The sequence below is a fragment of the Suillus subalutaceus genome, assembly GCF_016647625.1.
Source record: "Suillus subalutaceus strain FC151 chromosome Unknown DFJ58scaffold_22, whole genome shotgun sequence".
Lineage (NCBI taxonomy): Eukaryota > Fungi > Basidiomycota > Agaricomycetes > Boletales > Suillaceae > Suillus > Suillus subalutaceus.
This window is the reverse complement of record NW_024540271.1, coordinates 358,865-386,039: the sequence shown is the minus strand read 5'-3', so window position 1 is coordinate 386,039 and position 27,175 is coordinate 358,865. Positions and strand designations below refer to the sequence as shown.

The 27,175-nt window shown below is 47.2% G+C and overlaps 10 protein-coding genes across 10 annotated transcripts; 8 read left to right on the top strand and 2 right to left on the bottom strand.

Moving 5' to 3' along the window:
• Position 1: 1 nt before the first annotated feature.
• Positions 2-1,136, top strand: DFJ58DRAFT_208777 (uncharacterized protein). Its single transcript, XM_041379251.1, has 2 exons — positions 2-301; positions 352-1,136. The coding sequence occupies exons 1-2, from the start codon at positions 275-277 to the stop codon at positions 985-987; spliced, it is 663 nt and encodes a 220-aa protein (XP_041247056.1). The 5' UTR covers positions 2-274; the 3' UTR covers positions 988-1,136.
• A 148-nt stretch (positions 1,137-1,284) lies between these two features.
• DFJ58DRAFT_655968 (NTF2-like protein) lies at positions 1,285-3,153 on the top strand (the record flags this gene model as incomplete). Its single annotated transcript, XM_041381879.1, has 11 exons — positions 1,285-1,386; positions 1,454-1,728; positions 1,786-2,110; positions 2,163-2,187; positions 2,302-2,399; positions 2,450-2,464; positions 2,516-2,558; positions 2,609-2,661; positions 2,717-2,727; positions 2,780-2,869; positions 2,988-3,153. 11 exons carry the CDS (start codon positions 1,285-1,287, stop codon positions 3,151-3,153), a joined length of 1,203 nt encoding a protein of 400 aa, XP_041247055.1.
• Positions 3,154-3,356: 203 nt separating this feature from the next.
• On the top strand, positions 3,357-5,840 carry DFJ58DRAFT_773378 (uncharacterized protein). Its single transcript, XM_041389320.1, has 14 exons — positions 3,357-3,893; positions 3,941-4,096; positions 4,144-4,232; positions 4,281-4,395; positions 4,453-4,552; positions 4,603-4,684; positions 4,731-4,792; positions 4,839-4,917; positions 4,972-5,028; positions 5,078-5,132; positions 5,185-5,199; positions 5,250-5,426; positions 5,476-5,541; positions 5,599-5,840. Exons 1-14 carry the CDS (start codon positions 3,470-3,472, stop codon positions 5,628-5,630), a joined length of 1,509 nt encoding a protein of 502 aa, XP_041247054.1. The 5' UTR covers positions 3,357-3,469; the 3' UTR covers positions 5,631-5,840.
• A 75-nt stretch (positions 5,841-5,915) lies between these two features.
• On the top strand, positions 5,916-8,976 carry DFJ58DRAFT_208602 (10 TM acyl transferase domain found in Cas1p-domain-containing protein). The gene is made up of 6 exons (XM_041379250.1): positions 5,916-6,215; positions 6,273-6,356; positions 6,415-7,257; positions 7,304-7,564; positions 7,613-7,770; positions 7,833-8,976. Exons 1-6 carry the CDS (start codon positions 6,104-6,106, stop codon positions 8,931-8,933), a joined length of 2,559 nt encoding a protein of 852 aa, XP_041247053.1. The 5' UTR covers positions 5,916-6,103; the 3' UTR covers positions 8,934-8,976.
• Positions 8,977-9,602: 626 nt separating this feature from the next.
• On the top strand, positions 9,603-11,126 carry DFJ58DRAFT_680712 (uncharacterized protein). Its single transcript, XM_041383204.1, has 2 exons — positions 9,603-10,058; positions 10,114-11,126. The coding sequence occupies exons 1-2, from the start codon at positions 9,638-9,640 to the stop codon at positions 10,944-10,946; spliced, it is 1,254 nt and encodes a 417-aa protein (XP_041247052.1). The 5' UTR covers positions 9,603-9,637; the 3' UTR covers positions 10,947-11,126.
• Positions 11,127-12,331: 1,205 nt separating this feature from the next.
• On the top strand, positions 12,332-14,171 carry DFJ58DRAFT_680710 (uncharacterized protein). Its single transcript, XM_041383203.1, has 2 exons — positions 12,332-12,408; positions 12,461-14,171. The coding sequence occupies exon 2, from the start codon at positions 12,475-12,477 to the stop codon at positions 14,041-14,043; it is 1,569 nt and encodes a 522-aa protein (XP_041247051.1). The 5' UTR covers positions 12,332-12,408; positions 12,461-12,474; the 3' UTR covers positions 14,044-14,171.
• A 141-nt stretch (positions 14,172-14,312) lies between these two features.
• DFJ58DRAFT_715076 (uncharacterized protein) lies at positions 14,313-15,126 on the bottom strand (the record flags this gene model as incomplete). Its single annotated transcript, XM_041384087.1, has 5 exons — positions 14,313-14,438; positions 14,491-14,645; positions 14,702-14,797; positions 14,854-14,975; positions 15,029-15,126. 5 exons carry the CDS (start codon positions 15,124-15,126, stop codon positions 14,313-14,315), a joined length of 597 nt encoding a protein of 198 aa, XP_041247050.1.
• A 2,116-nt stretch (positions 15,127-17,242) lies between these two features.
• DFJ58DRAFT_656280 (uncharacterized protein) lies at positions 17,243-18,223 on the top strand (the record flags this gene model as incomplete). The annotated part of the gene is made up of 4 exons (XM_041381895.1): positions 17,243-17,377; positions 17,441-17,573; positions 17,621-18,086; positions 18,136-18,223. The coding sequence occupies 4 exons, from the start codon at positions 17,243-17,245 to the stop codon at positions 18,221-18,223; spliced, it is 822 nt and encodes a 273-aa protein (XP_041247049.1).
• A 66-nt stretch (positions 18,224-18,289) lies between these two features.
• Positions 18,290-23,346, bottom strand: DFJ58DRAFT_724904 (nucleoporin; the record flags this gene model as incomplete). Its single annotated transcript, XM_041385152.1, has 20 exons — positions 18,290-18,526; positions 18,582-18,724; positions 18,778-18,882; positions 18,938-19,058; positions 19,110-19,359; positions 19,413-19,552; positions 19,613-19,950; positions 19,997-20,082; positions 20,134-20,210; positions 20,264-20,338; positions 20,389-20,521; positions 20,573-20,682; positions 20,730-20,901; positions 20,953-21,058; positions 21,104-21,294; positions 21,342-22,314; positions 22,366-22,781; positions 22,832-22,928; positions 22,975-23,085; positions 23,139-23,346. 20 exons carry the CDS (start codon positions 23,344-23,346, stop codon positions 18,290-18,292), a joined length of 4,089 nt encoding a protein of 1,362 aa, XP_041247048.1.
• Positions 23,347-24,115: 769 nt separating this feature from the next.
• Positions 24,116-26,605, top strand: DFJ58DRAFT_773351 (ferric reductase NAD binding domain-containing protein). The gene is made up of 8 exons (XM_041389319.1): positions 24,116-24,422; positions 24,477-24,747; positions 24,800-25,290; positions 25,349-25,658; positions 25,712-25,876; positions 25,935-26,164; positions 26,217-26,309; positions 26,366-26,605. The coding sequence occupies exons 1-8, from the start codon at positions 24,312-24,314 to the stop codon at positions 26,375-26,377; spliced, it is 1,683 nt and encodes a 560-aa protein (XP_041247047.1). The 5' UTR covers positions 24,116-24,311; the 3' UTR covers positions 26,378-26,605.
• Positions 26,606-27,175: the final 570 nt, after the last annotated feature.

Genomic DNA, 27,175 nt, shown 5'->3' with positions numbered 1-27,175 from the left:
CCTTTATTTTCGCCTCAGATAGTATTCGGCTGTGTTGTCCATGGCCGTCCTCAGACGAGGCTCAGGCCTTGTTCGTACGATTATCAGAGCGCCGTCGTTCCCATGACTTCGTTCATCGGTTGTACATCTTCCTGTATCCGTCGTCTTTGACCTCGAATCGCATTGTTCTCATGTCTCTGTCTCCCCTTCGATTGCTCACTTGCTCAGCCAATCGGGCCCTAGTTCCCAGTATTTGACGCAGCTCCAAAAGGACTGGGAGCGCCATCGTGTTAAGATGGGTGTTGAGGCCCTGCGCAAGGAGGTATTACCCTGACTGCTATCTTTGCTGAGCGAAACTAACGCATACACCAGATGGGCGAGCGTGAGCGGGAACGTGAGCTTGAAGATGGCATGGCGAGCGAAGCTAATGCAAGCTTTAACGCATCTTCAGAAACATTTGCCGGCCAGCATAGCATCGACAACTTGTTCGATCGTTCGCACTCACAATCTGAATGGGAACCAGCCAAAGCACCCCAAGTTCTAGGGGAGCTTCTAGATTCTCGTCATATGCTGCCTCTTTTCCTTCCGTCAGACCCTCGTGTGCTTTCTGCCACGCCCGAAAAACGAGTGGTCAGCGGATACTGTGAACGAGCAGGTGCGCGAACCGCGGCCCACGCTCGGAACGCCAGTCAAGCAAGCACTCTCGATGGAGGGGCAATGAAGTGGAGATGTCGCAGTCGAAGGGTGCGAAATGTCGATTTCGAAACACTGCAGTGGGTCGACAGGTTCAGGACTAAACCGCAGACATTCCAACAGCCCGTGCTTGGAGAAGAGTACGAAGAGGCCTACCCATCTACACCACTATCCGATGGTATAGATGACTTGCGCATCAACACTGATGTTCCCCACACCGTATTGCACGGCACCCCACTTACCAAGAGACCATCAGCCCGTAGCAGAGGGCGTCTCAGTCTTATTGGGGACCCTGTCATACCAATTACTTTATGAATCGTCGGACTCATCTGTTCATCGATCTGTCATTGCTTTACCTTGATATTGCACTAGTATTGGACTTTCGTATATTACGCATCTATTGTGTTACCGTTTTAACAATCCGTCGACCACAAGTTGACGATAAGGGAGACTATAGGAACTTCGGAACCACCTACTTATCTCCATTCGTCTCAATGATGATGGCAAGGGGCTTGATCCCGCCCCGAATAGTGGCATAGTCACCGTAGTCAGGCCTTTATAGATGAAGGAAGATAGTCGTCCCTTCTGATAAAGCCCCACCACAACCACAAGATGACGCAGACAGAAGTGTTCTTCAATACCGTGGCTTCCGTAGTGAAACCTGCGACTCTATTGATGCTACTTCCCCAAGATCAGACTAGTTGGTGCCAACAGGTGTGTTATCAGATATTGTTTTTGGCCAACGAGTCGGTCTTGAATATTCGGTACTATCATCTTTCAGTTCGCACAGGAAGGATACAATGTGGTACATTTGACGTACCCTCTTCCCCCAAATTCTTCTTTCAAGGATGCGATGAAAGTTGTCGATGACAAAATCATTGCGCTGGGAGCTGACTGGGGACTGTTGACATACGGTTTGACCACAGAGGATGCGGAGACCCTTGTATCGAAACTCGCTCTCTCGCTCGCAGATCTGAAGGCTTGTGTTCACTTTTGCCCAGATGCCGAGGTTACCCATGGTTTTTTGATGAAGGACAGCCAGAGGAGACACATCCCGTAGGTCGACTATTGCTTCGAGCGTTAGATTAAGTTATAACTGCCGTCCATTTCAAGAGTTACATTTCACCTCGCTTCTTCTCAAGAAGTGCTCCATGCCTCTCTGCTACTTTTCGAGGACCCGGCTAATCTTGGATATGCTCTTCCGACTCACTCTCGATTACCCGTGCGGGTGTATTCATACCCTCTAGTGTCAAAATCCCCACCGTTTCCCTTCTCTATTCAACCCCCCGTTAGTGTGAATGTTAACGATAAACAATCGGTCGACCCCTATCTTCGGTCGGCCTCTAACCTGTCGCTTACCCGAACCCTCGAATTGTTGAAGGCGCATCTTGGCCCTCATTTCAACCTCGAGAGGCTCTGGGAGAAGCACACTTATTATGTACATGAATAATATGGCACTAAAGAAGTCACTTACACGTTTTGTTGGGCAGGAATTTATCGAAAGAGATGCACCTAGTACGTCAACATATCATTAATACCATCGCATTAAAAGCAGGGAGGTTAATTCATTCCATCGACAGAGACTATGTCTACAATGGTTCATATCCACTTTAAATGATGAATTAGCAGGCAGTGATACGTTGACGCAGGTTGCCACACCATACGTCAATCATGTTGCAACGATGACTGGAGGCGTCGGGTATGACGATCTGGCGAGATTTTACAAGGTTAGTGGGCCACAATGTTCCAACTCAGAGTTCACCTACTTGTCTCTTAGTATCATTTCACAACTGTAAGGGGTAATATTGCCCCGTGCATTTTCCGCTTTCACGACGTGTAACAGGTGACACTGGAAGACTTTGAGCTCATTACAGTCTCCCGGACCGGTGAGGCATGCATGGCTCAGTTCAAGACTTGACCCACTAAATTTGTCCAGTTGGTTGTGACAGGATTGTCGATGAGATGATTTTCAAGTGCCACCACACATCTGTATGTTGCGATCCACTGATGTCCGTCCTATGAGTGAGCTAGATTTGCTTTTCAGGAAATAGACTAGTACGTTTCAAAGGGATTTTCCCCTCGTCTCATGAAGCCAACCCGCCTACAGTTTTCTGCCTGGAGTAGCACCGACAGGGAAACACATTGAGATCGCTATGGTCGGGATAGTTGCCTTTAGAGGCGATAAACTTTTCTTTGAGTGAGTACATTCAGTCACTCTTGCAGTCTAAAGGTGCCATCCTCAACGTTGCATACTAGACATCTGTGGGTATTCCTTCGAGATACAGGTTTGTAGCCTACATGGCTCACCCTTTCAGGTACTGGGACCAAGCCGGGATTCTTGTGCAGCTTGGATTGTTGGACCCCACTAATCTTCCTGTTGCTGGGGTTGAGGCCGCTAAGAAAGTTCTGGACCCTTTTGGTATGCCCAGTAACACACTCCTGAAAAGGTGGCATGAAAGCAAGGGACTTCCAATCGACTGAGGTGATTTGACGGTAGTCATTGGAGGAAGCTTGACAACAGGCGGTTGTATAGAAATCAAATCCGTCCTTCCAATTTCCATAGTTGACGAAATTTAGCGCGACTGTGCGGTGTGAATTGTACCTCATTGAACTGACAGTACAGGATTTGACTGCGGAGACCATGGCTGGTAGCGGTGAGGCTGTGTCCGTAACGTGATGCGGTTTGAAATTGTGTCCTGAAACCTATGGCTTGCAGCTTGGCAATCCACGTATATATAATTTCTTTCCTATACCACCACGTTCACTTGAATTTCCTCTCGCCGTGCTTCTGGAAATTATGGCACATTTTGATACAAACCATCCAGCTGGATCGAAATTTACGGATCCTTTTGGGGATGACAGTCGAGAAAAACCCTTTGACGGTTTAGATGGAATAATACAAGACGATACCACGACTTTCGCAACGACTACGAGCGGAATTCCTGCACTGGACCCTTCATCGTCCTCGCGTAGTGCTGGTCAAACAGAGGCACAATCTCTCATCTTCAATTATCGACGTACAAAGTCGCCTCTCCTACCAAGTCGGCAGCCTACACCGTCGTTGTCTGAAAGAAACACACCAGTTTTCGGCGACTTGAGTGTCCCATATAAGGACGAAGACTCCTATTCAACACGTCCATCGTCTGTCGTCGGCCAATCAGACGACCACCTGATGCATAATGCTGCAGATATGGGACGCTCAGACAGCTATCAGGACTTGGGTGTGTCTTGCGACCTTGGTAGTGTAACAATAGCCTGAACTTCCCAGAATACGCAGAACCATTGGATGAGAGCTCGAAGCTTGCCGCAGACCGCGCATCTCCGTTTCAGAAGGCTCTTGGGCTGAACACGGGCAAGTACCCTATGGATCAGCGGATCGAGGACAAGAAGAGGGGTATCGGACGGCAAAAGTATCCTGTGATTGGTGAGCATACAACTATCATACCATTGGCGAGACATTGATCGTCCTAGTATGGGCCCTAACAATCATCATGATTGGCGTTTTCATCAATGAGCTAGTGGTGAATAGCAGAGCACAAGGTACCCCGGTATCTTTCAAGGTTTGCGAATAGTTCGTGAACACATATTCGTTGCTGAGCTCCGCTCAGCCAGTCGTAAACCCCATGCTTGGGCCGTCAGAAAGTGCATTGATTAATCTAGGTGCTCGTTTCCCACCATGCATGAAAGTTGTTCAAGGACTCCCTTTAACCACTCAAATGGCTTGTAAGATAAACCTGTCCTACATCCTAACGACCCTTGCTGATTCGTCTTAACGACTAGGCCTCAATGATACCGCAAACCCGCCAGATCGGCTTTGTTCGATCGAGGACGTATGCGGTTTTGGTGGCTTTCAAGGCGGCGAGCCCAATCAGTGGTTCAGGTAAGCAAGCTGTGGTTACAGCAGTTCAAGGCCAAAATTCCATGATTCAGATTCATCACTGCCATCTTCCTGCATGCAGGATTCATCCACATCATCCTCAACATGCTCGCCCAGTTGACAATATCCGCTCAAGTCGGTGGTCTTTCTAGTTCAATTATTTGCTCTTATACCTCTCCAGATAGAGCGTGAAATGGGTTCCGCTGGTTTTTTCATAACTTATTTCGCGGCCGGGATCTTTGGGTAAATCCTTCTTACTTCATTCTATGCACACCGACGTATGATGTAGTAACGTGTTGGGCGGTAACTTTTCACTGGTCGGCGCACCTTCACTAGGTGCCAGTGGTGCCATCTTTGGTACAGTCGCGGTAAGCTGTAGAACCTGTTCACATCTTTTACCTTTTGATCACCTCGCAACTTAGGTTACATGGGTGGATCTTTTCGCTCACTGGCAATATCAATACCGACCTCGTAAAAAGGTGATGACTGTCAGCTTCGTGCTTATTTCGCTCTTATGTTTTTTCGTAGCTCGCCATCATGACAGTGGAACTGCTGTTTGGTATCGCTCTTGGGTATATACCTTGTACGTGCACACTCATCTGGTCTTGAATATCATTGCTAACTCTTCTCGATAGATGTGGATAACTTTGGCAAGTGAATGTTTTTCTCGCCCCTTGACTCAACTCATAAAAAGTTTCAGCTCACCTGGGAGGCTTGTGTATGGGTCTCCTCGTTGGCACAACCCTGTACCCCGTAATCAGTCCAACGAAGCGCCATAAACTCATCATGTGGGCTTTCCGGCTGGCAGCCATACCATTGGCAATCGTCCTCTTCGTTGTCCTGATTCGGAACTTCTATACTTCAGATCCATATGCAGGTTCGCGTTTGTTGCGATCACGAAGACATGATGGCTGATAGTTTCTTAGCGTGCTCGGGCTGCAGGTACCTGTCATGTATACCTACTGCATCTAACAATTATTGTCAAGGTACAGGTGTGTGCTTCCTACTATAATTCATTGTTCGATCAATTGCTGACTTGAATTGGATAGGCTTTACGACCACTGGCGGGTCGAGTATTTAAATGTACACCTTCCGATCTCATACTAGGACATTAACTTCGTGGACTGCATCATCACTTTATGCATATCAATGACCAATGGACAGTAAGACTACTCTGATAATTTGGCCCACTCCCCAGTGATGATTATGAGTGCCTGGATATTGCACATTATATCATGTATTCGCAACTAGTGTGGCAATTACTGTAATAACAATTATTTCGCGACGGGAACAGGGCAAACGAGTAAGCCCAAAAAGTACTAGTATACGTTTCAAACGGAGTAAGTCAGTCAAGTATCGGGTTCGCTGTGGCGTTCTGCAATTCAGCGACACACTGAGTGATGACCACAAACCATTCGAAGTCTCCCCCAAGGCTTACGTTGGGGTTAAAAACTTTGCCAGCATAATTAATCATCCTACTCTTGACTTCAAGCGCTGAAACGCAGCAACATTACCAGTGTACCGCCACACGCAGCAGACTCTCACCGTCCTCTCATGTCCTCGTCCAAAGGGCTGTTCTCGCTCAACCCCTCATTTCACCACTATCTAGCGTTGTCTACTGGAGTATTTGCCATATTGGCAGGGATACTACATCATATAATTTCTGGTTAGTGCATTCATCCCTTGCACATTTCGGCTTTGCGCCTAACGAGCTCGCTTACAGGCCGAGCAGATCCACTGCATTGCAATTCCTTGCTTACTAGAGGCACCTGGTTGGATGAGAACCACCGCAACTGGCAACCTGAGGGTATGCTGTCTGTTGCTCAGACTTCTATTGCCGTGCTCACCCTTCAACCAATAATCAGGTTGTATGCTACACACATACCAATCAAAGGATACCGCGCCTTGCCTTGCTTCCAGACGCGTCGTTTTTATTGGTGACTCCGTAACGCGCACGTTATATTTTCATTTTATGCATATTGTTGATCCGAAGCTCCCAACTGCTCCTCCTGATGACGACCACAAGCATCTGAACTATTCGTACACTTCAGATTCGGTAACAACACTGGATTTTGTTTGGGATCCATATTTGAATACATCAAGCACTCTTTCTCTCGTTCATGGTCACCTACCTTCCCTTGGCGTCGATGACCGTCCTGCTATGCTTGTCCTAGGCTCGGGCCTATGGTACTTGCGTTATGCCACTACAGGTGGCCTTCCCGCCTGGGAAGCGAATATAGAAAGTCTTTTGGAGTCTGTCTCTACAGCGCAGAGGAAGCCGGCAGATGAGGTGGTGATTCTCCCCGTGGAGGACATAGTATCTTCAAAACTCTCTCCCGAACGTGCCGAAACCATGCACTCCTCGGATGTAGATGCGATGAACTCGGACCTCCACCATCGCATTAATCCACCATCACCTGCTATCTATTCCATATTCTCAAGCTCTCCCGCGGCTTTACCTGTTTCTTTACCGCTTGTTTTCAATAAGATGCTTGACGACGCTAGCACACAAGATGGACTCCATTTCTCGGACGACATCGTGAAGGCACATGCCAACATCCTCCTTAATTTGCGCTGCAATAACTTGTGGCCAAAGACCTCCCCTTTTGACAAGACATGTTGCCGCGCTTATCCGCTGCCGTCGTTCTTGCAGTTTGCTATCATAGTAGCTGTTGTGGTGTACGGACCAATCATGTGGTACCTTGCGTGTAAGTACGTTCTTCCTTGGGAAACACACACCTGATTATTATTCAGACACTCGAAATCCGACCAAAGGTATCTCCTTCGCAGGCGAATATAGGCCAGCTGTTATTTTTGGTTTTTCCATCGGCCTGATCTTTATCGCTGATCGAACTGGCTTCTTCCTGAAAGAACAAAAACAATTCAACCCCTGGACTTTTGGATTTCTCGTGCTATGTTCTCTCGCGGTGGGGCTGGCAACAGTGAAGCGTGCCGACAAAGATATGGGCTTCCTAAACCGCGATCAAACTGATGAGTGGAAGGGTTGGATGCAAGGTTTGTCACCACGACATCAATGTCCATATATTCTCACTCTTGTCCCAGTCGCAATTCTTATATATCATTACTTGGGGGCATCGAAGGTTTCTGGAATTTACAATCCTATTCGCGTGCTGGTCGCGGCATATTTGTTCATGACTGGTTATGGTCACACAACCTTTTATATCAAAAAAGCCGACTTTGGCTTTCTGCGTATTGTTCAGGTAAGCGTCAGATCTGAGCATGCCTTGTAACGCGTCATTTAATAACATCGAATTGATTGTAGGTATTGGTTCGCCTAAATCTTCTAGTGGTAGTCCTGGTATACACCATGGACGTCAATTACCTTTCGTACTATTTCTCTCCCCTCGTATCGATGTGGTATCTCATCGTGTACGGGACAATGGCGATAGGCTCGCAATATAACGATCGCATGCCATTTCTCTTATCGAAGATTGCGATCTCGATGGGCATGTTCACATGGTTCATGACTGAGACGTGGATGCTGGATGCCATATTCGCGTTCCTGGAGCGGATATTCAGCATCCATTGGTCCGCCCGTGAATGGAGTTTCCGGGTAATTCTTGACTTGTGGATCACGTATTTCGGGATGCTTCTGGCAATTGCTGTAATAAAGATCCAAGCATATCGACTCACCGACCATCACCTTTGGCCCATGGCGGTGAAGGCGGCTGTTGGAACTTCTATCTTTATCCTGCTGTGGTTCTTCGCGTTTGAACTCATGCAGGAAAGCAAGTTCACCTATAACGCATGGCATCGATATATATCATTCTTGCCCATCGTAGCATTCATCACTCTCAGGAACGCAAGTTCTTCCCTTCGTTCATGCAGCTCTCGGGCTTTCGCTTTTATCGGCAAATGTTCTTTGGAGACATTCATTATCCAGTATCACCTATGGCTCGCGGGTGACACGAAGGGTGTTCTTGTCCTTCTCCCTGGAACACGCTGGCGTTCAGTAAACTTTGTCATCTCCACGATTATATTCATCTACATCTCCGATCATGTTTCCCATGCCACAGGAGAGCTTACAACGTGGATATGTGGAAACAAAGAAACTTCACTTCCCACTTCAACTCACAACGTCGCCCGCCACATGGCATCATCAGGTTCCAGCGCAGAACCTATTCCCCTCGCCACTGACGTTCACACGAGTAAGGATGGTGACAGTCATCCCACAAAACCTGATTCACCCGTACGACCCACAAGACGATGGGTGGATAGATTAGCTGATGGGACGTCGCCACAGCGTTCCCCAGGCTACAAGGTGTGGTATAAAGGATCGGGTTGGAGACCCGGAGTAAAAGCCAAACTAGTGGTGTGGATGGGAATGATGTGGTTGGTTAACTCATTGTGGATATCGACATAGCATGGTTCATACTTATTTACTGGACACTGATAGATGCAACGCAGTTGAATCTTTGAAGTGAATGTGACACTGATACAGTAACAAAATCATTTGAATTGCAAATTAATCTGTCTACGACTACTGCCATGTACCAGAAGTGGAAAGTTAGCAGCCTGTAGAAAATAATCAGCATCAAATGATTGCAGTGATGATATCGCAAAGTCAGTATTAGCATGGATGCTCATCAACACTTGTCCTTTAGACAAGGTCAGGGCTTGACTTCTATTTTGTTCGATCATTCGGGAAGAGGAATGGATATGATACTCACGGCTCATCAGCAATTACGATCGTTGTTGTGAGATCGGTGAACTGCAAAAGATTGGTGAGCAAAACGATGTAAATAAACTGAGCATCAGAGACAAAGCTCAGAAATTTGGGTATATACGAAAAAATTCATTAGCTCTGTGAGCTTCGAAGTAGCGATTCGTTTGTATCGTCACCGCGAGATAAGGCTCGAGAAGTTGGTGCTTACCTTGGTTGAGATAATTATAACGAGGGAGAGAGCAAGACAAGCATCCAGAAAAAAAAACCAGACGCTTTAATATAAATATCACGTGCAGTTTGTTAAGGGCTGGTCAAAGTGATCGCTTGCAATATTCGCGCGTGGCTGCATTGTGGCTCGAAGGACTTGTATCCTTCACCATTCTTTCAACAACAACAAAACCATGGCAAATCTCGTCCATCCCCCGCTTGATTTCTTGCACAACCCAGCCACTCATCCACCGTCTTGCTTGGGTTTTGGTTTTGGCCTTTCAGTAAACTCCGGAGCTAGTTGGCAGTCTACAATGACCATGGGACATACGCAACCTGCTGCTTTCCAGCAATTAGCCTCCAGCATGAACCTGCCTACTTCTGCGCATCGCTCACAGAAGAGGAGACATGAATTTGATGATGAAACGGAAAGTTCCAGTCGACATGGCGTCCGGGACGTAGCTATGGACCGAAGTCCAACGCCAGAACGCCCTAAGCGTGCGGCACCTAAGCGAGCAAAGATCACCCCCGCCAGTAACTCAAAAGATGAAAAGGGCGGAAAAGAAAATAATTCAGTGGGTTCAGATAATGATGTTGACGTTGGCGTTCTCCTTGGTATGTTGTTTTAGTTGCCCATCATATTCTGGTGAATCTAACCTGCTTTAATTAGCGAGTTTACCACCACAATCACTACTTCCTCTGCTTAATTCCATGCTTAGTGCTCAGCCATCACTTAAATCACTTATACTACCTCTGATACCCCGTCCGACGTTGGATACAGCTATACAAGCTCTGGAGCAATCAGCTCGAAAACTTCGGGAAGCATATCCCTATTCCAATCCTTCATCCTTTGCGCCAGGATCATCATCAACGACTTCTTTTGGTTTTGGATCTGGGATCACAAACTATAGAACATCCGTCAGCAGCCTGCCGTCTGGTTTCACACGTTCCGGTCAGCAGAGCTCAGCAAGCCCACCTGATGGTGGCATGCGAGAATCATACATCCTATCGCGTCTACGACCGGCTATACACGAGTTCGTGTCCGCCTCCATGTCATATGTGCCATATTTCTCCTATGCATCACCTTCATTGCCATTGCACGTTGATTCTGGCGCTTCGTCACAATCGCTTTCTGCAGCCCTTCAGCTGCAACATAAAGACAGGTCCCATCCGTCAGAGACTTTTCTCTTTCTTTCGGCCCTCAGCAACCATATCCTTTCTCAGCCGTCCCTAACACAATCATCTCTCGCCCCTCTGTTACTACCCCGGTTGATTCAGGAGTGGCGAGCCTGGATAGATCGGATAGATGAGGTCGTGAATCAACAAGGGGGGATGTTCAGAGTGGACATCGTCAGAAGTTGGGAAAAGGGCTTGGATGAGTTTGCCGAGGCAAAAGGTCCGGAGGGATGGCAGGACATGCGAAAGGTGCGAGATCAGTGGGTAGGCAAAGTCGGCTGGCTGGTGGGTAGGAATGTTCTACACCTAATGGAAGAGGAACTCTGATAATAGAACTCATTTTTCCTGTTCGATCCTGAGCGGAGTCATTGGATTATAGTTTACTGATAGTTCATAGGTTTTTCTGGCGGCACATCTCATCGCTCATTATGTATTTAGTTATGATCGATTCTTATGCTCGCAGTTTGTATAACTATATGGAAGATGCATACCTGTTTCAAATTCTTCATATCATAGCATGTCTTCAAGTGCATTTGCCTTCAAACGCCGCACACTTCTGGCGATTTCCAAACACCTGAATCTCTTATCATACAGGGTGAAGTTTAGAATCTAGATACTTCGGTTCGGTCAGTGGATGACTTTCCGCAGCCCTAGATTTTGATTCAAACCTTAAAAGTCGGAGTGTCGTCTACCACGTCGCAATCTTTCCAAACCGCAGACCAATTGTATCAATACAATTGTCAGTGGTGAGGTGTAAGTAACATAGTCACGGAGTTTGGAAAGCTCGTTTAGCGACTCTGAACACCATTGGAATCTAGGGCCTACCCCCTTCTAGATATCACTGGTGTTTTTGACATGCGGATTTGAAAAACACTGACGTTTGACGGCAGCACGAGGACTTTAAAACTACGTTCTAAACGCTGCGGGACATCTATTTCCGAGTTCGAACGCACTGCATGATCAGAAGTGGAACAGCTGAAGTGGCAGATCGCCGGCTCAAATAAAATTTCAGCGTTAGCGTTTTGATGGCACGATGTTTATGACCTGTGGAAATATGGCACTAATGGCGGCTTGGCTCAAGAATACCGGCCATGCTGCTACTAGTCTTCTAGTGCGTGGGCTAGATCGACACACGTTGTTGCCCCAGTTTTCTTCGTTGATCGTCACCGGAAGACGACTCTGGGGTGTCCCCGGTTCAAGTGATAAGAAGCTTGACAAGGAAATGTGGGGATTTTGTGTAGCAAGACCATGTCACCCGACCGTCCCTACGGAGCAAGTCTGGGCCCTGCATCATCATTCTAGGAACCTGGTCTACGATAGAGTGGACCAACCCTGCTGTGAAAATAGTATATAAGCTCAATGTAAGCTTTCAACTTCATCGCACTGAATTGGTGCTTCTATGAAATGCACATGCGCGACGTACGTGATCTGAACTGAGTTATGAATTGTAGAAATGCTGCAATTTAGCGACCTTTCTGGAATAGTAACGAACATTCCACTAACCAGAGCGCTGACCCTGACCAAGAAAGCCTTGAAGTGTAGACGCAAGATTTGAGCAGATCCTGGAGCTTGGCTGAAGTCTTGAAGTGATACTTACCGCACTTCGCATAAGTACAGTACTGCAGTGATGATGATGGTTCTATTAGTAACGGGAGTGTTTGTTACTATTTGGTTTAAAACCTTGTCAATCAAGCCTCAGATCAGCATCCGGACTTGGACGAAATCAGAAATATTGTTCAAGGCAGAAGAAGACTGCAATTGTGCCAGTCTCCCAAAACTCGCCTTGCAAGTAAGTCGGAAAAAATGTGCAAGAGTCGGAAACGATATTGACCAGTGTGCAGTTGCGAGCTCATGCATGCTTCATCATGCATCCCGCCTGCTTAAATGTTCATATATTCCGCCAGACGCCACGTCTTCATTTTCTGCAATTTTGCAGTCAGCTGCAGCTCGTGCTTGGACACGACGTACCAAATACCATGGCTCTCTTCTTCCCGACGAGAAGCGTGCTGGAATGTCTAGAAAATCGCGTTCTGATGAATCGTTCCTCCGGCAACCTCAGACACCACGTCGAGGTCAGTGTGTCATACCCATAGATCCCAACTCCATCTCTACAAGGGAGGCTTCGTGGAAAGATTCAGGTCGTGCGGAGCCAGTGTATATTCCAAATCCTCCCTCCGAATCTGCTACCTTCGTCAGTGTCCATTCCCTCACCGCCGCGCCGATACCTCACCTACCAATTCCCACCTCTTGTGAGATGTTCTATCAAAATCTTCTGGACATGCATAATTACTCGCACTCATCACTCACTGCACTTGTCAACTATCATTTCTCAAACCCTCGGGACACGCGTCTCCTTCGTTCAACTCGTTCCTTCAATTTTTTGGTTTCTCTTGCGTTGAGACAAGCGGCTTTTGGTACTGCGGCGCGTCTTCTCAATGCCATGAAAGCCGAGTCTGTGCGCCCAAATCTCGAAACGTGGAAATTAACTGTCAGGTGGTTGGTACGGACTGGAAGATGGGACGAGGCTTTGAGGCGTGTTGAACGTGTTATGAAAAGAGAGGAGTGGCCAGAAGAATTGGGATTACGATGTGGGCATCAGGGCGGACTACCATTGCCTTTGTGGATGGAGTTTTTCGGTTCTCTGAAGCGCGGTGCTCTGCGACGGTGGGTTAAAATTCCGCAACGGCGAGGCGAACCTGGATGGAAGTCTGCGAGCTTTAGATGCGTGGTCTTGCAATCATCTACGGTCTCTGGCCCAGTGCAGGTTGCCCGCTATCATTCTCTTATGAACATGTTTCCACTTGCCTCGCCCGAATATTCTCAGCTGCCACCAAGGGCCGTCTTTTTCATCGCGGAGGCCATGATTCAGTTGGGAGACCGCGTCAAGGCACTCGAATCTACTTCGTTATACTTCCAAACGCTCCCTAGGAGACTTAACCGCAGACAGCAGCACGCAGTGCTGGATATCATTCACCTACACATCAGGGCTGTAACTGAGAAATCAGGACTTGCTCGACATTTCGCCCAACGTCGTGTCATCTCCCATTTGCTTTCAGCTCACCCTGGGATCCGACCATCGTCAAAAACACTATTTTTAACCCTTGCAAGTCTCCGGTCTTGCAAGCAGTGCGGGACTCTCGCTATGAAGTGCCTCAAAGTCTTTCGCACGCGGTGGGGTCCGCGCACAGAATCCAGCGTTGTCAGGCGGCGGATCGCTACTCTGTCCATCAAAGAAGGACGTCTTGATATCGCCGCGGTTATGCTCGAATCTGAGCGAACACTTTACTTGCAGAAGCAATTATGGCGAACGCAACGGGACATTACGGGAGGGCCATCCCCTCGGGCTTTTACCAGGTTACTCAGACGGCCAACTGGAAAGATTTTTCATGGAAGGGGAGCCGAGAATAGGAATGGCAGGGATTGAAGAGGAAGCTTTCCATGCTGAAGCAAAGAAGAGTCGAGGATTGTGCAATGACGTACCGAGTAACTTAGCTAGTCGTTGTAAATTTACTTGGAACTCCGAGGCGAAGTCAATGCACCCATACATAGAGATCATAAAGCCAACTAACAAACTGGCATAAAACGAATTGGCATAAGACGAGTGTATAGTAGGATTAACAGCATCTAAATACGAAATACTCCTGCGGAAGAATGTCATGTAGGTGTAACGATAGTAATCTGCATGGAAATTGTTCAGAGATAGCAACGCGAGAATGTGCTAGGAGGAAGGCATGAAGGCCAATTTCCAATGGCAATTGCCCCTTCCCATTCAGACGAAACAGTCCGATACAAGTCGAGTGCAGCGCGCGCATTCTCAACCTACGGGACATATGTCACCTCAAGCAGGACTGTCATGATCATAGGAACTCACTGGGTGAAGTTGGCCATCTTGACATCGACGGCACATCAAGTGCCACATGAGAGTCTGGAGGCCGATCACCTGATTAGGGGACCGAAGAGCGTTTCGAAAAGGCTGATATAAAGCAACATCTCGGGTAGCCACTGCGGGATGAGGAATTCCTAGAACTGGGTAAGACGTCAATAAGTGACGGCCGGGGCTATTGAACAAAAGCTGTGCTTGCCCGAGAGATCGTTCCACAAACTGTGGCCGACAAGTACCTTGCCCTTGATAAGGTCAGCAACGTGCTGTTGAACTTGGGTGAAGGCAGGCGTGTCGGCTAATGTGACGGGTAGCGTGAATACCAGAAAAATGTCACTGCGCCCTTAAACTCACGAGAAAGGAGGTGAGAAGATTCTATACCGGTAGTTGCAGTTCTGTAGTCGCTGACTTGCATCGTAGGTGATACGTATGTATCAAGTATGACTTGTCCCCTGTAATCTACGATAGAGACGCGTCTGAAATGTCAGTGTTAAAGATGAGCAGGTCATGAATAATCCACATGACGAACGCGAGCATTGCGGTGGTTCCACCAGGGCCAACGCCAACATTCGTGCATGATAGAGCGAGTATTTTGTCGCTGGATGGGACAGGGTACTTAGCAGCCATCTTGGTGAGTTAGGCCGCTCGCTCCTACCGTTATATCCTTCGAGACATAAAGATCGAGATCCATGTCGTTGACTTCATCAAGAAGGAATAGGTTAGCTCGACACAAGGTGCGTTCGAGCATGACCCGTCCTTGATTGATGTAAAAGCCCGAAGGTGGGCACGTAACATTAATGTGCGCTACGACTTGAGCATTAAAATAATAACGATCTACGGCAGGAAGGAAGAGCTTAGCCTTGTGGAGATCTGATTTCGAGTTAAGATTCATCCTGACTCGAAGTGAGATGAAATTAATGCGAGGTACCTGGAAAAAAAAACACATAAGGGTCCTGGTGACGATGTTTTCATGTGTAGTAGGCGTGATTACCAGATAACGACTTACGTCTGTAGACTGGAAATTCTAGTGCGAAAATTGACTGGGACCGAGCATCATGCCACTAGTAGTTGGCAACGGCAAGAACAGTAGAACATGAATATTCCGACTCGGCTGCCTGTTTTTCATAGTGCTGGCTGGTCAGTGACATCGAGGTGAGCAACAAGGAATTCCTGACATCTGAATGAGATCTGCAAGTATGTTTATGATTGAACGAATGATGTCGGACCAGTTGCCACTACTTACCATCTTAGAAGACTCTCGGTTATCACCGACGGGGTTGTAAATATCAACTGAGTCTGTAGAAGAACCGGAATTTGGAAGCGATCGAGTCAGTACTTGCAAATAGTGTTCGCTCACCAAAAATGCCGGTTATTCAGTACTATGGAAGTTCATTCAGTTCAGTGTTGTACCAACACCTAATAGTGTCAATGTATCAGTAGTTGCGAGATATTATAGGGATGGATGAGTGATCGCACAGAGTCCCTGATCAAAGGATTTACATAAGTCGGCTGAAGCAAGCGGTATCATCGGAAATTCATCATGATACGAAGAGGTATTCAGCTCAAAGGCCTTTCCGTACTACGTAGCAACGGTCATTCAACGATGTGGTTACCTCAACGTACAATTATTCTTCGAGGGGGGAAGACACACGTGCAGCATAAGTGATTCGATATCAATAAAAAAAAGAACGCATCAGTCGCCCAACAAAGTGATATTTACTTGATAGCGCCGAATGTATAATTGCCTAGTATGATTGCAATAAGCGCGACATGTTTATGTGTATGGGCTCATTTTACTTGCCTGAGAGTGTTATGTGAACTTTGAAGCAATGAAACCCTCGCCTTTCAAACGCGGTACATCCCTTAACCCCTGTGAAGCTTGATGAGTCGGGACGGCGTTCAGGTTGTTCAAGCCCTGGAGTCGACTTATTTGTCCGAGTCATCCCATAACGCCCAAGATGTCTGCCGATTAAAAATGCAACAAGTACGTCAACCCGACCACCGAATAACAATATTTCCCTGGCTGTTTCCTGCGGGATCTTTTCCACTGCCACCGTCCAGACGTAAAGAAACACGACGAAAATTAAATTCAAGCACCGAAGCGAACTGATTACAACCTTGATGAACTAGAGTTGTGATAGAGTTATGATCAGAACTTAAAGATTACTATGCGGAGATCTTGCTTTCTAAAGGAGACACCAACCTCCGACATTTCACGCCAGAAGACTATACCATCCGGAATCGGCACCCCACAGAAGTCGGCAATCACGCAAACGTTACTGTAAGTCACAACGTGTTATGCGAAGTACAATTTACTATGTACGAGGGTGGCCATTGAGGGCAGCTAGTGAGACTCACATTGTAGACTGTCATTTCTGCATGACTTTGACTATCTCACTCGATTCTGCTTCAATCTACTTCATAATGAGTTATATTAGAGAGAGAATGATATCTGTGTTAAGAATGTTGTGTTTGAGTAGCTGGAAATACGAGTTTTGTGAGAGTGCCGACTTCTGTGGCCGGAAGGGATCCATAGTAGAACCGCGCAGAACTCAGTTAGGAAAATCTATGCTTCATTCGGCAACTTCCACATGCGAGCCAAATTGTGATGCCGAATGCTCTGCAAGAAATTGACCAGGTCTCCCTGTACGAATGTCCATATTTGACACAATATTTGCGTAAATCTGGTGGAATGCTTCATTGTTGCTGTCCTCGATGCCCAAAGCACTGATGTACATGAACCATGGCAGAGCCAGAGAACAAAACAGACCAAGAACCAGCGCCCGAGCAGGAGAAACAATGTCGTATCTGCTTCGAGGGTGAAGATGAGTCATTGGGAAGGCTTATTCGACCTTGTCTATGTAAGGGTTCCATTAGCGTCAGTCAGTTCTCTCGAATGACACGAATCTCGATACACTGACATCGTTGAACGAGTATCTAGTATGTCCATATAGCTTGCCTGAAGAGGTGGAGGAGCTCGTCTTTCAGCAACAACTCTTTCTATCGCTGTCCACAATGTCATTACCGATATCTCTTTGCTCGGACCAAAGCAACTGGGTTGGCGACCAACCCGAGTGAGTGAAACCCTCCGCATAGTGAGACGATACTGACACTCTTCCAGTCGTAGTTGGCATGATATCTTCCTTTCTGTTCACCATACTTGTCATGTGTTCGTCCTATGCTACAACCTATTTCATGAGTTCCTTCGAGGATCATTCGTCCTACGGATCATCTTACTACTTCTTCATTTCGCCCATCGACGTTGGCCAAGATCTCATCCGTGCAGCATTACGAATACTTCGAGACCAAGATGCTTTCCCTCTGGAGGACAATGCTCCAAGACTAACGAGGACTAATCCTGCCCCGCTCCCATCCTCACCATCATTCCTGAAGCGGTTTGTGCGCAGGTTCATTATCGGCCTCCCTATGATAGGTGCCGGGTCTATAGTTCATATGCTACTGTCCCTACCTTTCCTTGGACCAGTCCATTGGATAGCTCGTTTCAGAGGGAATAGAAGTCGGAGGAATAATTCAACAGACCTAGCTGCGATGATAATCTTGGCTTTACTACTTGTTGGGATTGCGAGGTAGGTGTTCTTTACACATATTGTATGTTTGCTTGACCATTGCATTCAGGGCGTTATATGGGGCGTACAAGTTGACACGAAAGATCAGCGAACGTTTACTTCTGTATGCGGAAGATGTCATTCTAGAAGTCAATTGATTTCCCCGGCATAGGTGCTATGAAAGTAGTAGGATTGTATGATGAGTAATACAGCCACCTCATGTGCTACCAGTTTCTTCTTAGCTGACGTTTGATTCCTTCATAAATTGCCTTTGTCTCTGCTTGATTGGCACCTAGTTCCGCCAGATACTGCCCAACAGCGAGATCGATTCTGCCAACAGGGAATTCTCCTCGGGGAACTGAGGATTGGGGGCGTTTTGCCTCCTCGAGCCAGTCGTTTAACAGAATTGCAATGTCAGCGGATACGACTTGAACGCCACTTTGCGTGTTGAAAGGTGGTATCTGTGTTACCGGAATTAGTTTCACTCGTGCGAAGTTCACAGATGGGACCAATTACCTGTGATTCATACATCTCATGGAGTACATCCCATACATCCGCGTAAGGAACACCGCACTGAACAAGCACCCGAGGAGTCCAACCGTTTGGTAGTTGCGTTCTGCTTTTAAGAGTGAATTTGACCAACAACGATGCAATGTACTCTGATTTTATGTCATGAGCTGAGAAGACCTAGAATAAGTGCGGTCTGACTCACTCAAGGGGAAGGCACTCTCAGAGGGATAAAATCGTTTCCCTAGTGGAACGACACTTGCGATAATGTGGTCAGCATTGGTTTGTGCATCCGCACCCTTCTCAATCGCTTAACGGGACGCAAGTCAGACAGGCGCCTACACTTCTTACAACCGATTACGTACCGTCATCAAATATCCTATCCCATATGGGACGGACAACATGTTCATCGTGATGATCAGAGACATGCAAAATCAAGAGCTTCATGACCGGTAGATCGAATGGCTCCGCATAAACTTGATACAGCTGAAGGTGTACATAAATAAAACAATGACTGAATCTTTCATCGGGACATACCTCGGACATGGTCAACAGGGTTTTGCTGAGATACTTGATTTTCTCTCCGGCTTCTCCAGGATCATTCATATGAGGTAAGAGGGCATTGTATACCTCAAACTGTACTTGAGCAACGTCCAGTTTTTCTTCGAGGTTGGTGAGGAAAGAAATAGCAGTCTCATGCCTGCCACCGATAGTCACAGGATGAGACTTCGCATTGGCAACGGCCAGTGTCAGGTACTCGAGGCGTTTGTCCAACAGCAAGTCAGTACTGTATGTCTGATGAGGTGTCGATTGAATAGAATAGACAGACACAATGCTCACTCGGACTCTGCTAGGACAGCAAGTATCTCTGCGGCGCGCAACGGCTGACCGTCTTTCACATAGAATTGCCATAAAAGCTGATACTTGGGCACTGTAATCGGTTCCCGCTTGAGGTGGGCTTCCAGGAATGGAGGCCGCATCTACAATCATTCCAGACTTATCAGCAAAGCCAAGATCGTTGAGCGCGATAAACGACGTACTGCCAAAAGCTCGTCGGCAAGACCCCGGTTAATTAACCAGTCATATAACGTAGAGTGGAACATCTCGTCCTCGCTGGAGAATGCAAGGTCATAGGCATGGCTGCGGATAGCTTCGGGGTCATCAATTGCGTTTGACGCCGACCCTTTTACAGAAGCACTCTGTGAAGCTTGTTCTTCAAAGACGCTCAGAGAATGCAGGACAAGGTCGTAACACCTGAGTCGTTTGTCGCAATACTCCTTTCGGGTGTCATTTGGCGGACATGCCGCATACCAGTATTCGAGACCCAGATTATCAGGGTCTAGTGCCTGGGCGCAACTCAATGGAAGTTCCACAGCTCCTGAGTGGGTGTAAATATAGTTACTACTAGACCAAAACGTACCAACCTTTGGCGTAACCGAGCTGCTGGTATTCACCACAGACCTCACGAATTTTGTCAAAGTCCAGCATCCGCGCTCCTTTGGTAAACAGTCTGGTGCAATAGAGTTAGAATCATAGGCCCCACTCAGCATCTTCAATTTACCTCAAGGATTCGCCGAGCCAATTATGCCGCTCAGAGGGGTTTCGCGACTCCATAGCCTTACGGACGCTTTCACGAGCCTGATTTACTGTAAGGCGGATCACCAACACAAGAAGCAACAACTACAACTGACCTTGTACAACATGACATCGTCTGTGCTGCAAAACGAGCCACAGCGTTGTTGCAGTACCTCACTGATCGTGTCCACCTGTGCAGAACTTGTCATCCCGGTGAAGCAGATGTACGACAGATACGCACGCTAATCTGTTGACCGATCTGTTGGTCAATTACCACGTTAACCAATGCACGTGCAGCAGTGACACCATTTTGCGAGGTTATAAGGTCCTCAAATGTCATGGAGGTAATCAACTTTTGCGTGTCAGGATCGCACCTGGCAATCAGCTTGAGATCAGGAAATTCACCGCTCATCAGAAACGCTTACTGGGCTATCAGTTCTCCCAGCCTGTAATCGTTCAACAGAAGTATGAAAGATATTGCCTCGATTGTCCTGGATAACAGCGCTTGGAGCTGGGAAACAGAATTTTGCTCAGCCTGAGGAAAGATTAAGCAAGAGCATCACGATTTGGAAGACAAATAACCTTCCAAGCTTCTTGCTCATTGCCAGACGATGTCCGCGATACTGAATGCTCGCCGGGTGCAGAGTGGAATAGGTGAGGGTTTTTATCCAGAAACTCCTTCAATGCAAAGAGGTTTTTTTGCACAGTCACCAAAAGGTTATCCTCGAAGTTCGACTGTTGCAAACCAGAGGGGCTGTGCGTTTTCAATATGAGAAGAGTCGGCCACGAGGATTTTGGATCTTACCCTGGCTTTGTTAACTTGTCTTTCCACAGTGGTCGTACTAGACGTGCAAAGTACATAGCAAAGCCCTCCCTTCGACCACTAAAGATGGCACTACCAGAACTGTCACCTGAAAGATGTGAGTTTGAGTCTGGCTAGAGAATGCACTGCTCACTTGTACCGTAAGTCACTCGTTCTGTCCAGATTGGTCGCTCGCCAAAATCGTAAAACGCCTGCTTAGCAACGTTGGCAATATCGGGACTAATTGTGCAGAGCATGCCACTTGTCGATGGCTCTGCGGCATCCAAGAAAGTATTCCCGCTTGCAAGACCGAGTAACATGGCACATGTCTGGTCTCTTCCAAAACTAGATAGAAGTGAGTTTTTGAGCGATACATTAACAAATAAACCTACCTGTCTCTGAACTCGATTATTGGCTGCACCACTCCCTCGGTCTGGACTTCCTCTATGACCGCTTTGAGATAGTCCAAAGCTCGCCTTTTGATCAAAAATGTGAGACCGACATTCGTGAGGATCATGAACTGTCGTGAAGGCTCAGAGAATTGTGTTGCAAGTTCATTTGTGACCGGAGGTGAAGGAGCAACTGACGTAGGGGTCGATTCTCGGGGAACTGTCGCCATTGACCATGTCCGACCAGGGATGGCCAGCAAGGTGGCATATTCGGTTAAAGGAGGACGTTGATTTGCCCCAGCCCCATATGATGAGGGACCGTACATTGGTTGCTGAGATGGTTGCTGTTGCGACGGCGGATTTAGTTGCCCGAGCGAGCCAATTCGAGTGAGATCAGGAGCAGTGCAAAGCAAAAAGTCTGTCCCATCTGTATCACCAGGCTGAGCTGAGACCATGAGTCCGTCCAAATAACACGAATTTTCAAGTCCTGATACAATGAAGGGACGGGATGGAGGTTGTGGAGGTGAGTTTCGGGTGGAGCCGTTGTAAGCAGGACGATGGGGACTAGATTGTTCGTCTGGATGCAATAGATTTGGAGGTGGAAGTCGTACATGAATGAGTTGCAGGGGTCGCACACCGCCCGCAGTGCTTGGGGTCGACGCATACGAAAAACTGTATGCCGAGGTTGATGGAGAGAAGTATAAGCTTACACCGTTCATGGTGATGGCGATCAATTGAACCCCTGTCCGCGATTCACCCAGGCCCAGGACGTGTAGGGCCACGATCTGGAAGTTTGAAGGGGTAAGAGCAGGAGAACCAGGTGCCTTCTCTTGCGCAGACTTGTAAAGGTTCGACATAGTTTGCACATGGTGCACAGCCTTCTCGCTGCTTGCCTGGTAGATAGATATCGAGTTCCTGGCGGACAGGGTATAGAAACAATTGCGTTTTAGATCGGAGACCACAGCAACAATACGGTCTGGGTGCGGGAGTCATTCACCGCAAGTCAAGGACCAAAAAAATCACAGACCTTCCGACTTTGGTGAGGTGAACCTCGGGAACAGACTCTGTACACTTCCAATAGAGTGGTTGACTATATGCACCCGTTTCGAAAACCAAGATTCGCTCTGTTGATAGTGCAGTTCGTATAGACAGCCATCTTGAGAACCACACATAAAAATGCGCCCGTCAGACATCCCCACAACAGAGGTCATTTCGATGTCAGTCGAAACCGTCATGTCTGTTGCATACATCTTGATTTCTTTGCGGGAGCGATTATTGGTACCAAGGACGGTGGACATCGACAACCCAATCAAAAGAACGGATACTGGTGTGCAAATGACCATGACGGAGGTGATTTCGTCGACGAAAACGCCAACTCTTGGTTTTACGACAGCGACATGCGTGATGACGTCCGGTTGGTCGACAAAGGAGCTTATGTCTTGACTTTGGAAGGGTTGTATCAGTTTGCAAAGAAGCATGGAGGGGACACATACCCCTCGATATAATCCCAAAGAAATAGCTTATGATCAATTGATATCCATACACGCTCGATTTCGGGTATTAGACCCATGTGTGAAGTAACGTTGGTAGCTATAAAGCTTTAGGCTAGTAGCAGAGCCGAATTTATTAGACTTACTGTTATAATACTGAAACAGTGCTTCAGGAATGCCTACAAGCCTCCTCTTCTGAAATGGTGCCCGGTAGTCATCGGGAAAGACACTATATAATGCTGACGACTGCCCACCAGCTAGCAAGGAAAGTTAGAGATAATGTGAATGGTCCAGAGAGTTCCAAACTTACGGGTTGTAAGCATGTCACCAATATCTGGTATTATCTGGGCATCCTTCATGAACTGGTCATGCAACACGCGACTTGCGCTTTGAAGACCTGGAAGGTCAAGGGCAGAAGCTGGCCTTGCTTGGTTTTGGTTCTGGCGAAATACTGATGAGGGTGTACCTATACTTGGCTGCTGTCGATACGAAGTAGAGAAGGGGGGTAGTGCAGCCATTGCAGTGGTGTTGGGTGCAATGGGCAGTTCAACAAGTCCGAGAAAACGCGTCGAGGAAACAAATCTTACAGACCACGTGCCATTTTGCCTTATTTGCAGATAATAGGCTCACACTGAGGTCGTTTCACTTCAGTTCTTGTCATCGAGTCCATCAATCCGTCGTCAGCTGCCTACTGGAGTATAGGACAATATGTCGCATGCTGTATGTTGTTGAAATTATAGTCGGTCTAACGATTAAGTGATTGATTGGATTTATATGATAGCCTGAGGTGGCAGGTTGGTCAAATGAATATAGTCAGGCTCAAGCTTTTCCGACAGACTACTACGGCCTGATTATATGGATGTTCGAAATGGCTTTTTGTTGTCGTACCATCACACATTCTTCGATTGGCATGCCATCTGTAGGAAAGACTACAATCACATTTCAGTACCTTGGTCCTTGGCGCCTACAAATAGTAGATCTCCAAAACCGTAATCCTTAGGAATAGTACTTTCAGTGCTCAATACGATATACTTGAAGCATGGGTGATCCGGTATCAGCTGGATATTTGACGCACTACGAAAATAGGACAACATAGCCTAGGACGACCACCGCATGATCACGGGTAGGCGATGCATCGATGATGGCTTCCAGTGAAAGCCGGCGCCCATCAATCACTCACACGTAGTCATTAATTCATTGGGCAAAGAGCTGAACATGCACATGCGGTGGGTCACGGTTGCTGTGACCACGTCGGACGCCGGAACGGCTCCACCTATAGTAAGATAACAACAGCCTCATTCCTTCCGATAAAGGTTGTACTATGTATAATTCTACTTGTCATTTTCCCGTCCGGTACTCTTTTTAAATAAATCCCTTTGAATCTAGCGCTTTGTTCTTTTCTCGTCTTTCTTTCCTACACTCAATTGGGCAGGCCCCACTTTTATATCTTTCCCCACTTCCCGACACTATCTGATAGTATACCATGGGTGAATCTTGGTTTCAGAGCGAGATCCTCAACCCGAGAAGGCTTGTTTTTAATGTCATATTCTACGGCATCCAAGTCACCCTTTTCGCTCTGGGTTGGTACTTGCAAGTAAGCCTCATCCACCGCACCAGATTCGACGATTACTCACTACCCGTCTAACAGGCCACTGACACTAAGTTGGCTGCTCTCAATGCTCTGAAATGGTCTGTCTGGACATCGCGTGGTGCTGGTCTCACCCTTGCGTTTAATGCGGGATTGCTCCTGGTTCCCATGCTGCGCAATATCATTCGCGTTGTTCGCCCCAAGCTCGCCTGGCTCTTCCCCGCCGACGAGAACATCTGGTTCCATAGACAGGTCGCATACTCGATGGCGTTTTGGGCAATGGTACATACTACAGCCCATTATGTCAACTTTTTCAACGTCGAACGCACTCGTGAGTACTGGTGTGATTTTCAGACTTGGCACCCGTTATTAATTTTTTGCAGAGGTTCGTTCGGAGTATGCGTTGCAAATTCATTATACACAGGCTGGCGGTATAACTGGCCATTTCATGCTTCTGATCATGGTCCTCATGTATGCCACTGCACACCACAAGATCCGCAACCAATGTTTCGAAGCTTTTTGGTACACTCATCACCTTGCTTTTTTCTTCTTTATTGGCCTGTACACCCACGCCACTGGCTGTTTTGTCCGTGATTCTACAAATCCGGACTACACTTACACCTTTCCCTTCTACTCTACGGAGCACTGTCTTGGCTACGAGAGCTGGAGGTTCACCATCTGGCCTGGTATTATTTATTTCAGCGAAAGGGTGTATCGGGAGTATCGTGCTCGAAGGGCAACAAGGCTGTCCAAAGTTCTTGTTCATCCTAGTGGAGCCATGGAACTGCGGATTATCAAGCCTAGTTTCAAGTATACGGCAGGCCAGTGGCTCTTCATTCAGGTCCCGGAAGTTTCCCAATGGCAATGGCATCCTGTACGTGACAAGTAGTTCGCCGCTCGGCTTTCGTATTTTTTGACCGCCCCAAAAATAGTTTACCATCACTTCTGCTCCTGAAGACCCTTACGTGTCCGTTCATATTCGCCAGGTCGGTGATTGGACTCACTCCCTAGGAGAACGGCTTGGCTGCGGTCCATCTGTGGTTGCTGCAATGACAAAAGCCGCCATGAAGGGTGTCGAAAAAGATGAAACCGAGTACGGCGGCACTCGTGGTGAATATGTCGAGCTCGATCCCGCCACTCTTTCCCGCCCACTTCCTCAAGTTAGAATCGACGGGCCTTATGGCGCTCCTGCTGAGGACGTGTTCGACAACGAGGTTGCTGTGCTAATTGGCGCTGGTATCGGTAAGAAATGACGTAGGACTTTGCGCTAATGCTTGTTAAATACATTTATTTAGGTGTTACTCCCTTCGCATCGATTCTCAAACATATCTGGTACCGTCAAAAGAAAGGCAATCTTGGTTCTCTCCGAAGGGTCGAATTTTTCTGGGTTTGTCGTGATGCGCCCTCGTTCGGCTGGTTTCAGACCCTATTGCAAGAGGTTGAGGAAGCTCAAGTTGACCGTGAGTTATTTCAATATCTTTTGATCCAGGAAATATTCAGCTCAAATACGATATCAAGCAAATTTCCTTCACATCAACATCTACCTCACTCAAAAGATCGGTGAAGATATGCTCTGGAACATTGCTGTCAATGATGCTGGCGCCGATTATGATCCTCTCACACTGCTTCGCACTCGCACCATGTTTGGCCGTCCCGACTGGAAGAGCATCTACCGCAGGATCAGGGAAGCAATTGAGATCGGTCAGTATCTCCCTGGTAGCAGTGCACAATTGAAGACCAAAGTTGGCGTAAGTCTAATGAATTCAGTCTTCCTCATAATTCTCATGGTTGCTCTCGCAGACCTACTTCTGTGGTCCAGGTGTTCTTGCGAAATCTATCAAGGCAGCAACTCTCATGCACAGTAGCAATAATGTGGAATTTACGTTTGCCAAGGTTTGTTTTTTCCATTATTAATAGTTAATTTCAACGTTGAACATGTGCATTTACAGGAGCACTTCTAAATTTTTGCTGTCATTGTGCTTTGGTTGTAATTAGTATTTTAAAGTTCGTCGTGGAGTCTTGTATGGTCAATCTGTAATGATACTATTTTGTCTGTAGTGTGTTTGGGATGTGTATGTGTGTATATGAAACGTATGTTTTATCGGGTAGTTACAGGTAATTACTCGTTGAACTGTATCGTGAGGTCACGTCTGAACATAGCATCATGAATTTTCGCCGTTAAGTTAACAATCAGTTTCATGTTATTATTCGAGCGTGCTTGAAATTTTTGGAAGTTGGCCTGAGTGGATATTATGCGGGCTGGCCAGAAGTCTGGCGATAGAGGCTGATAGAGGTAAAGTGAATGTTGAGATGATGTAGTAAAGGGGATAGATCCGTCTGATCCCGCTGTTTAGGAAGCCAATGAAAAGCAATGGATATGCAAAATAGTTTGACAGTCCGGGAATGTGATCAAGATGGGCCTTCAATGGAAGATTAACACAGGCCTCATTAATCATTAGGTAGCTATGCGATACTGTGAGCGGCGAGGTGAAGCATCCGAAAGTGTTGGTTGACCGCATCACTAGTGCCACTGCCACTGACAATCTTGCTAAGTACTAAGTGAGGGTCCAAAGCCATCGTCCCTGTCCATGATAAGATCTATAATTAAGGGTGACCTAAACGTGATGGATGAAGAGCACTCGTTTCTCGACCGCGGAAACGAACCGTTGGGTGCAGTTTTTTTTTGGGTTTTTAGCTGGACGTGGAGTCTTCCGATCTCATTTGAGGTGACTTGCTGTGCCACTATCACCGCAATTGTG

Excerpts from the sequence above, each read along its gene's own strand:
- DFJ58DRAFT_773378 (XM_041389320.1), top strand. The coding sequence starts at position 3,470 with ATGGCACATTTTGATACAAACCATCCAGCTGGATCGAAATTTACGGAT. Across the intron at positions 4,233-4,280 it reads GTACCCCGGTATCTTTCAAG|CCAGTCGTAAACCCCATGCT; the intron begins GTTTGCGAATAG and ends AGCTCCGCTCAG. Across the intron at positions 4,396-4,452 it reads TTTAACCACTCAAATGGCTT|GCCTCAATGATACCGCAAAC; the intron begins GTAAGATAAACC and ends CTTAACGACTAG.
- DFJ58DRAFT_773351 (XM_041389319.1), top strand. The coding sequence starts at position 24,312 with ATGGGTGAATCTTGGTTTCAGAGCGAGATCCTCAACCCGAGAAGGCTT. Across the intron at positions 25,291-25,348 it reads CCCAATGGCAATGGCATCCT|TTTACCATCACTTCTGCTCC; the intron begins GTACGTGACAAG and ends CCCCAAAAATAG. Across the intron at positions 25,877-25,934 it reads TGAGGAAGCTCAAGTTGACC|CAAATTTCCTTCACATCAAC; the intron begins GTGAGTTATTTC and ends TACGATATCAAG.
- DFJ58DRAFT_680712 (XM_041383204.1), top strand. The coding sequence starts at position 9,638 with ATGGCAAATCTCGTCCATCCCCCGCTTGATTTCTTGCACAACCCAGCC. Across the intron at positions 10,059-10,113 it reads TGACGTTGGCGTTCTCCTTG|CGAGTTTACCACCACAATCA; the intron begins GTATGTTGTTTT and ends TGCTTTAATTAG.
- DFJ58DRAFT_208777 (XM_041379251.1), top strand. The coding sequence starts at position 275 with ATGGGTGTTGAGGCCCTGCGCAAGGAG. Across the intron at positions 302-351 it reads TTGAGGCCCTGCGCAAGGAG|ATGGGCGAGCGTGAGCGGGA; the intron begins GTATTACCCTGA and ends CGCATACACCAG.
- DFJ58DRAFT_208602 (XM_041379250.1), top strand. The coding sequence starts at position 6,104 with ATGTCCTCGTCCAAAGGGCTGTTCTCGCTCAACCCCTCATTTCACCAC. Across the intron at positions 7,565-7,612 it reads GTGGAAGGGTTGGATGCAAG|TCGCAATTCTTATATATCAT; the intron begins GTTTGTCACCAC and ends CTCTTGTCCCAG. Across the intron at positions 7,771-7,832 it reads GCTTTCTGCGTATTGTTCAG|GTATTGGTTCGCCTAAATCT; the intron begins GTAAGCGTCAGA and ends AATTGATTGTAG.
- DFJ58DRAFT_680710 (XM_041383203.1), top strand. The coding sequence starts at position 12,475 with ATGCTTCATCATGCATCCCGCCTGCTTAAATGTTCATATATTCCGCCA.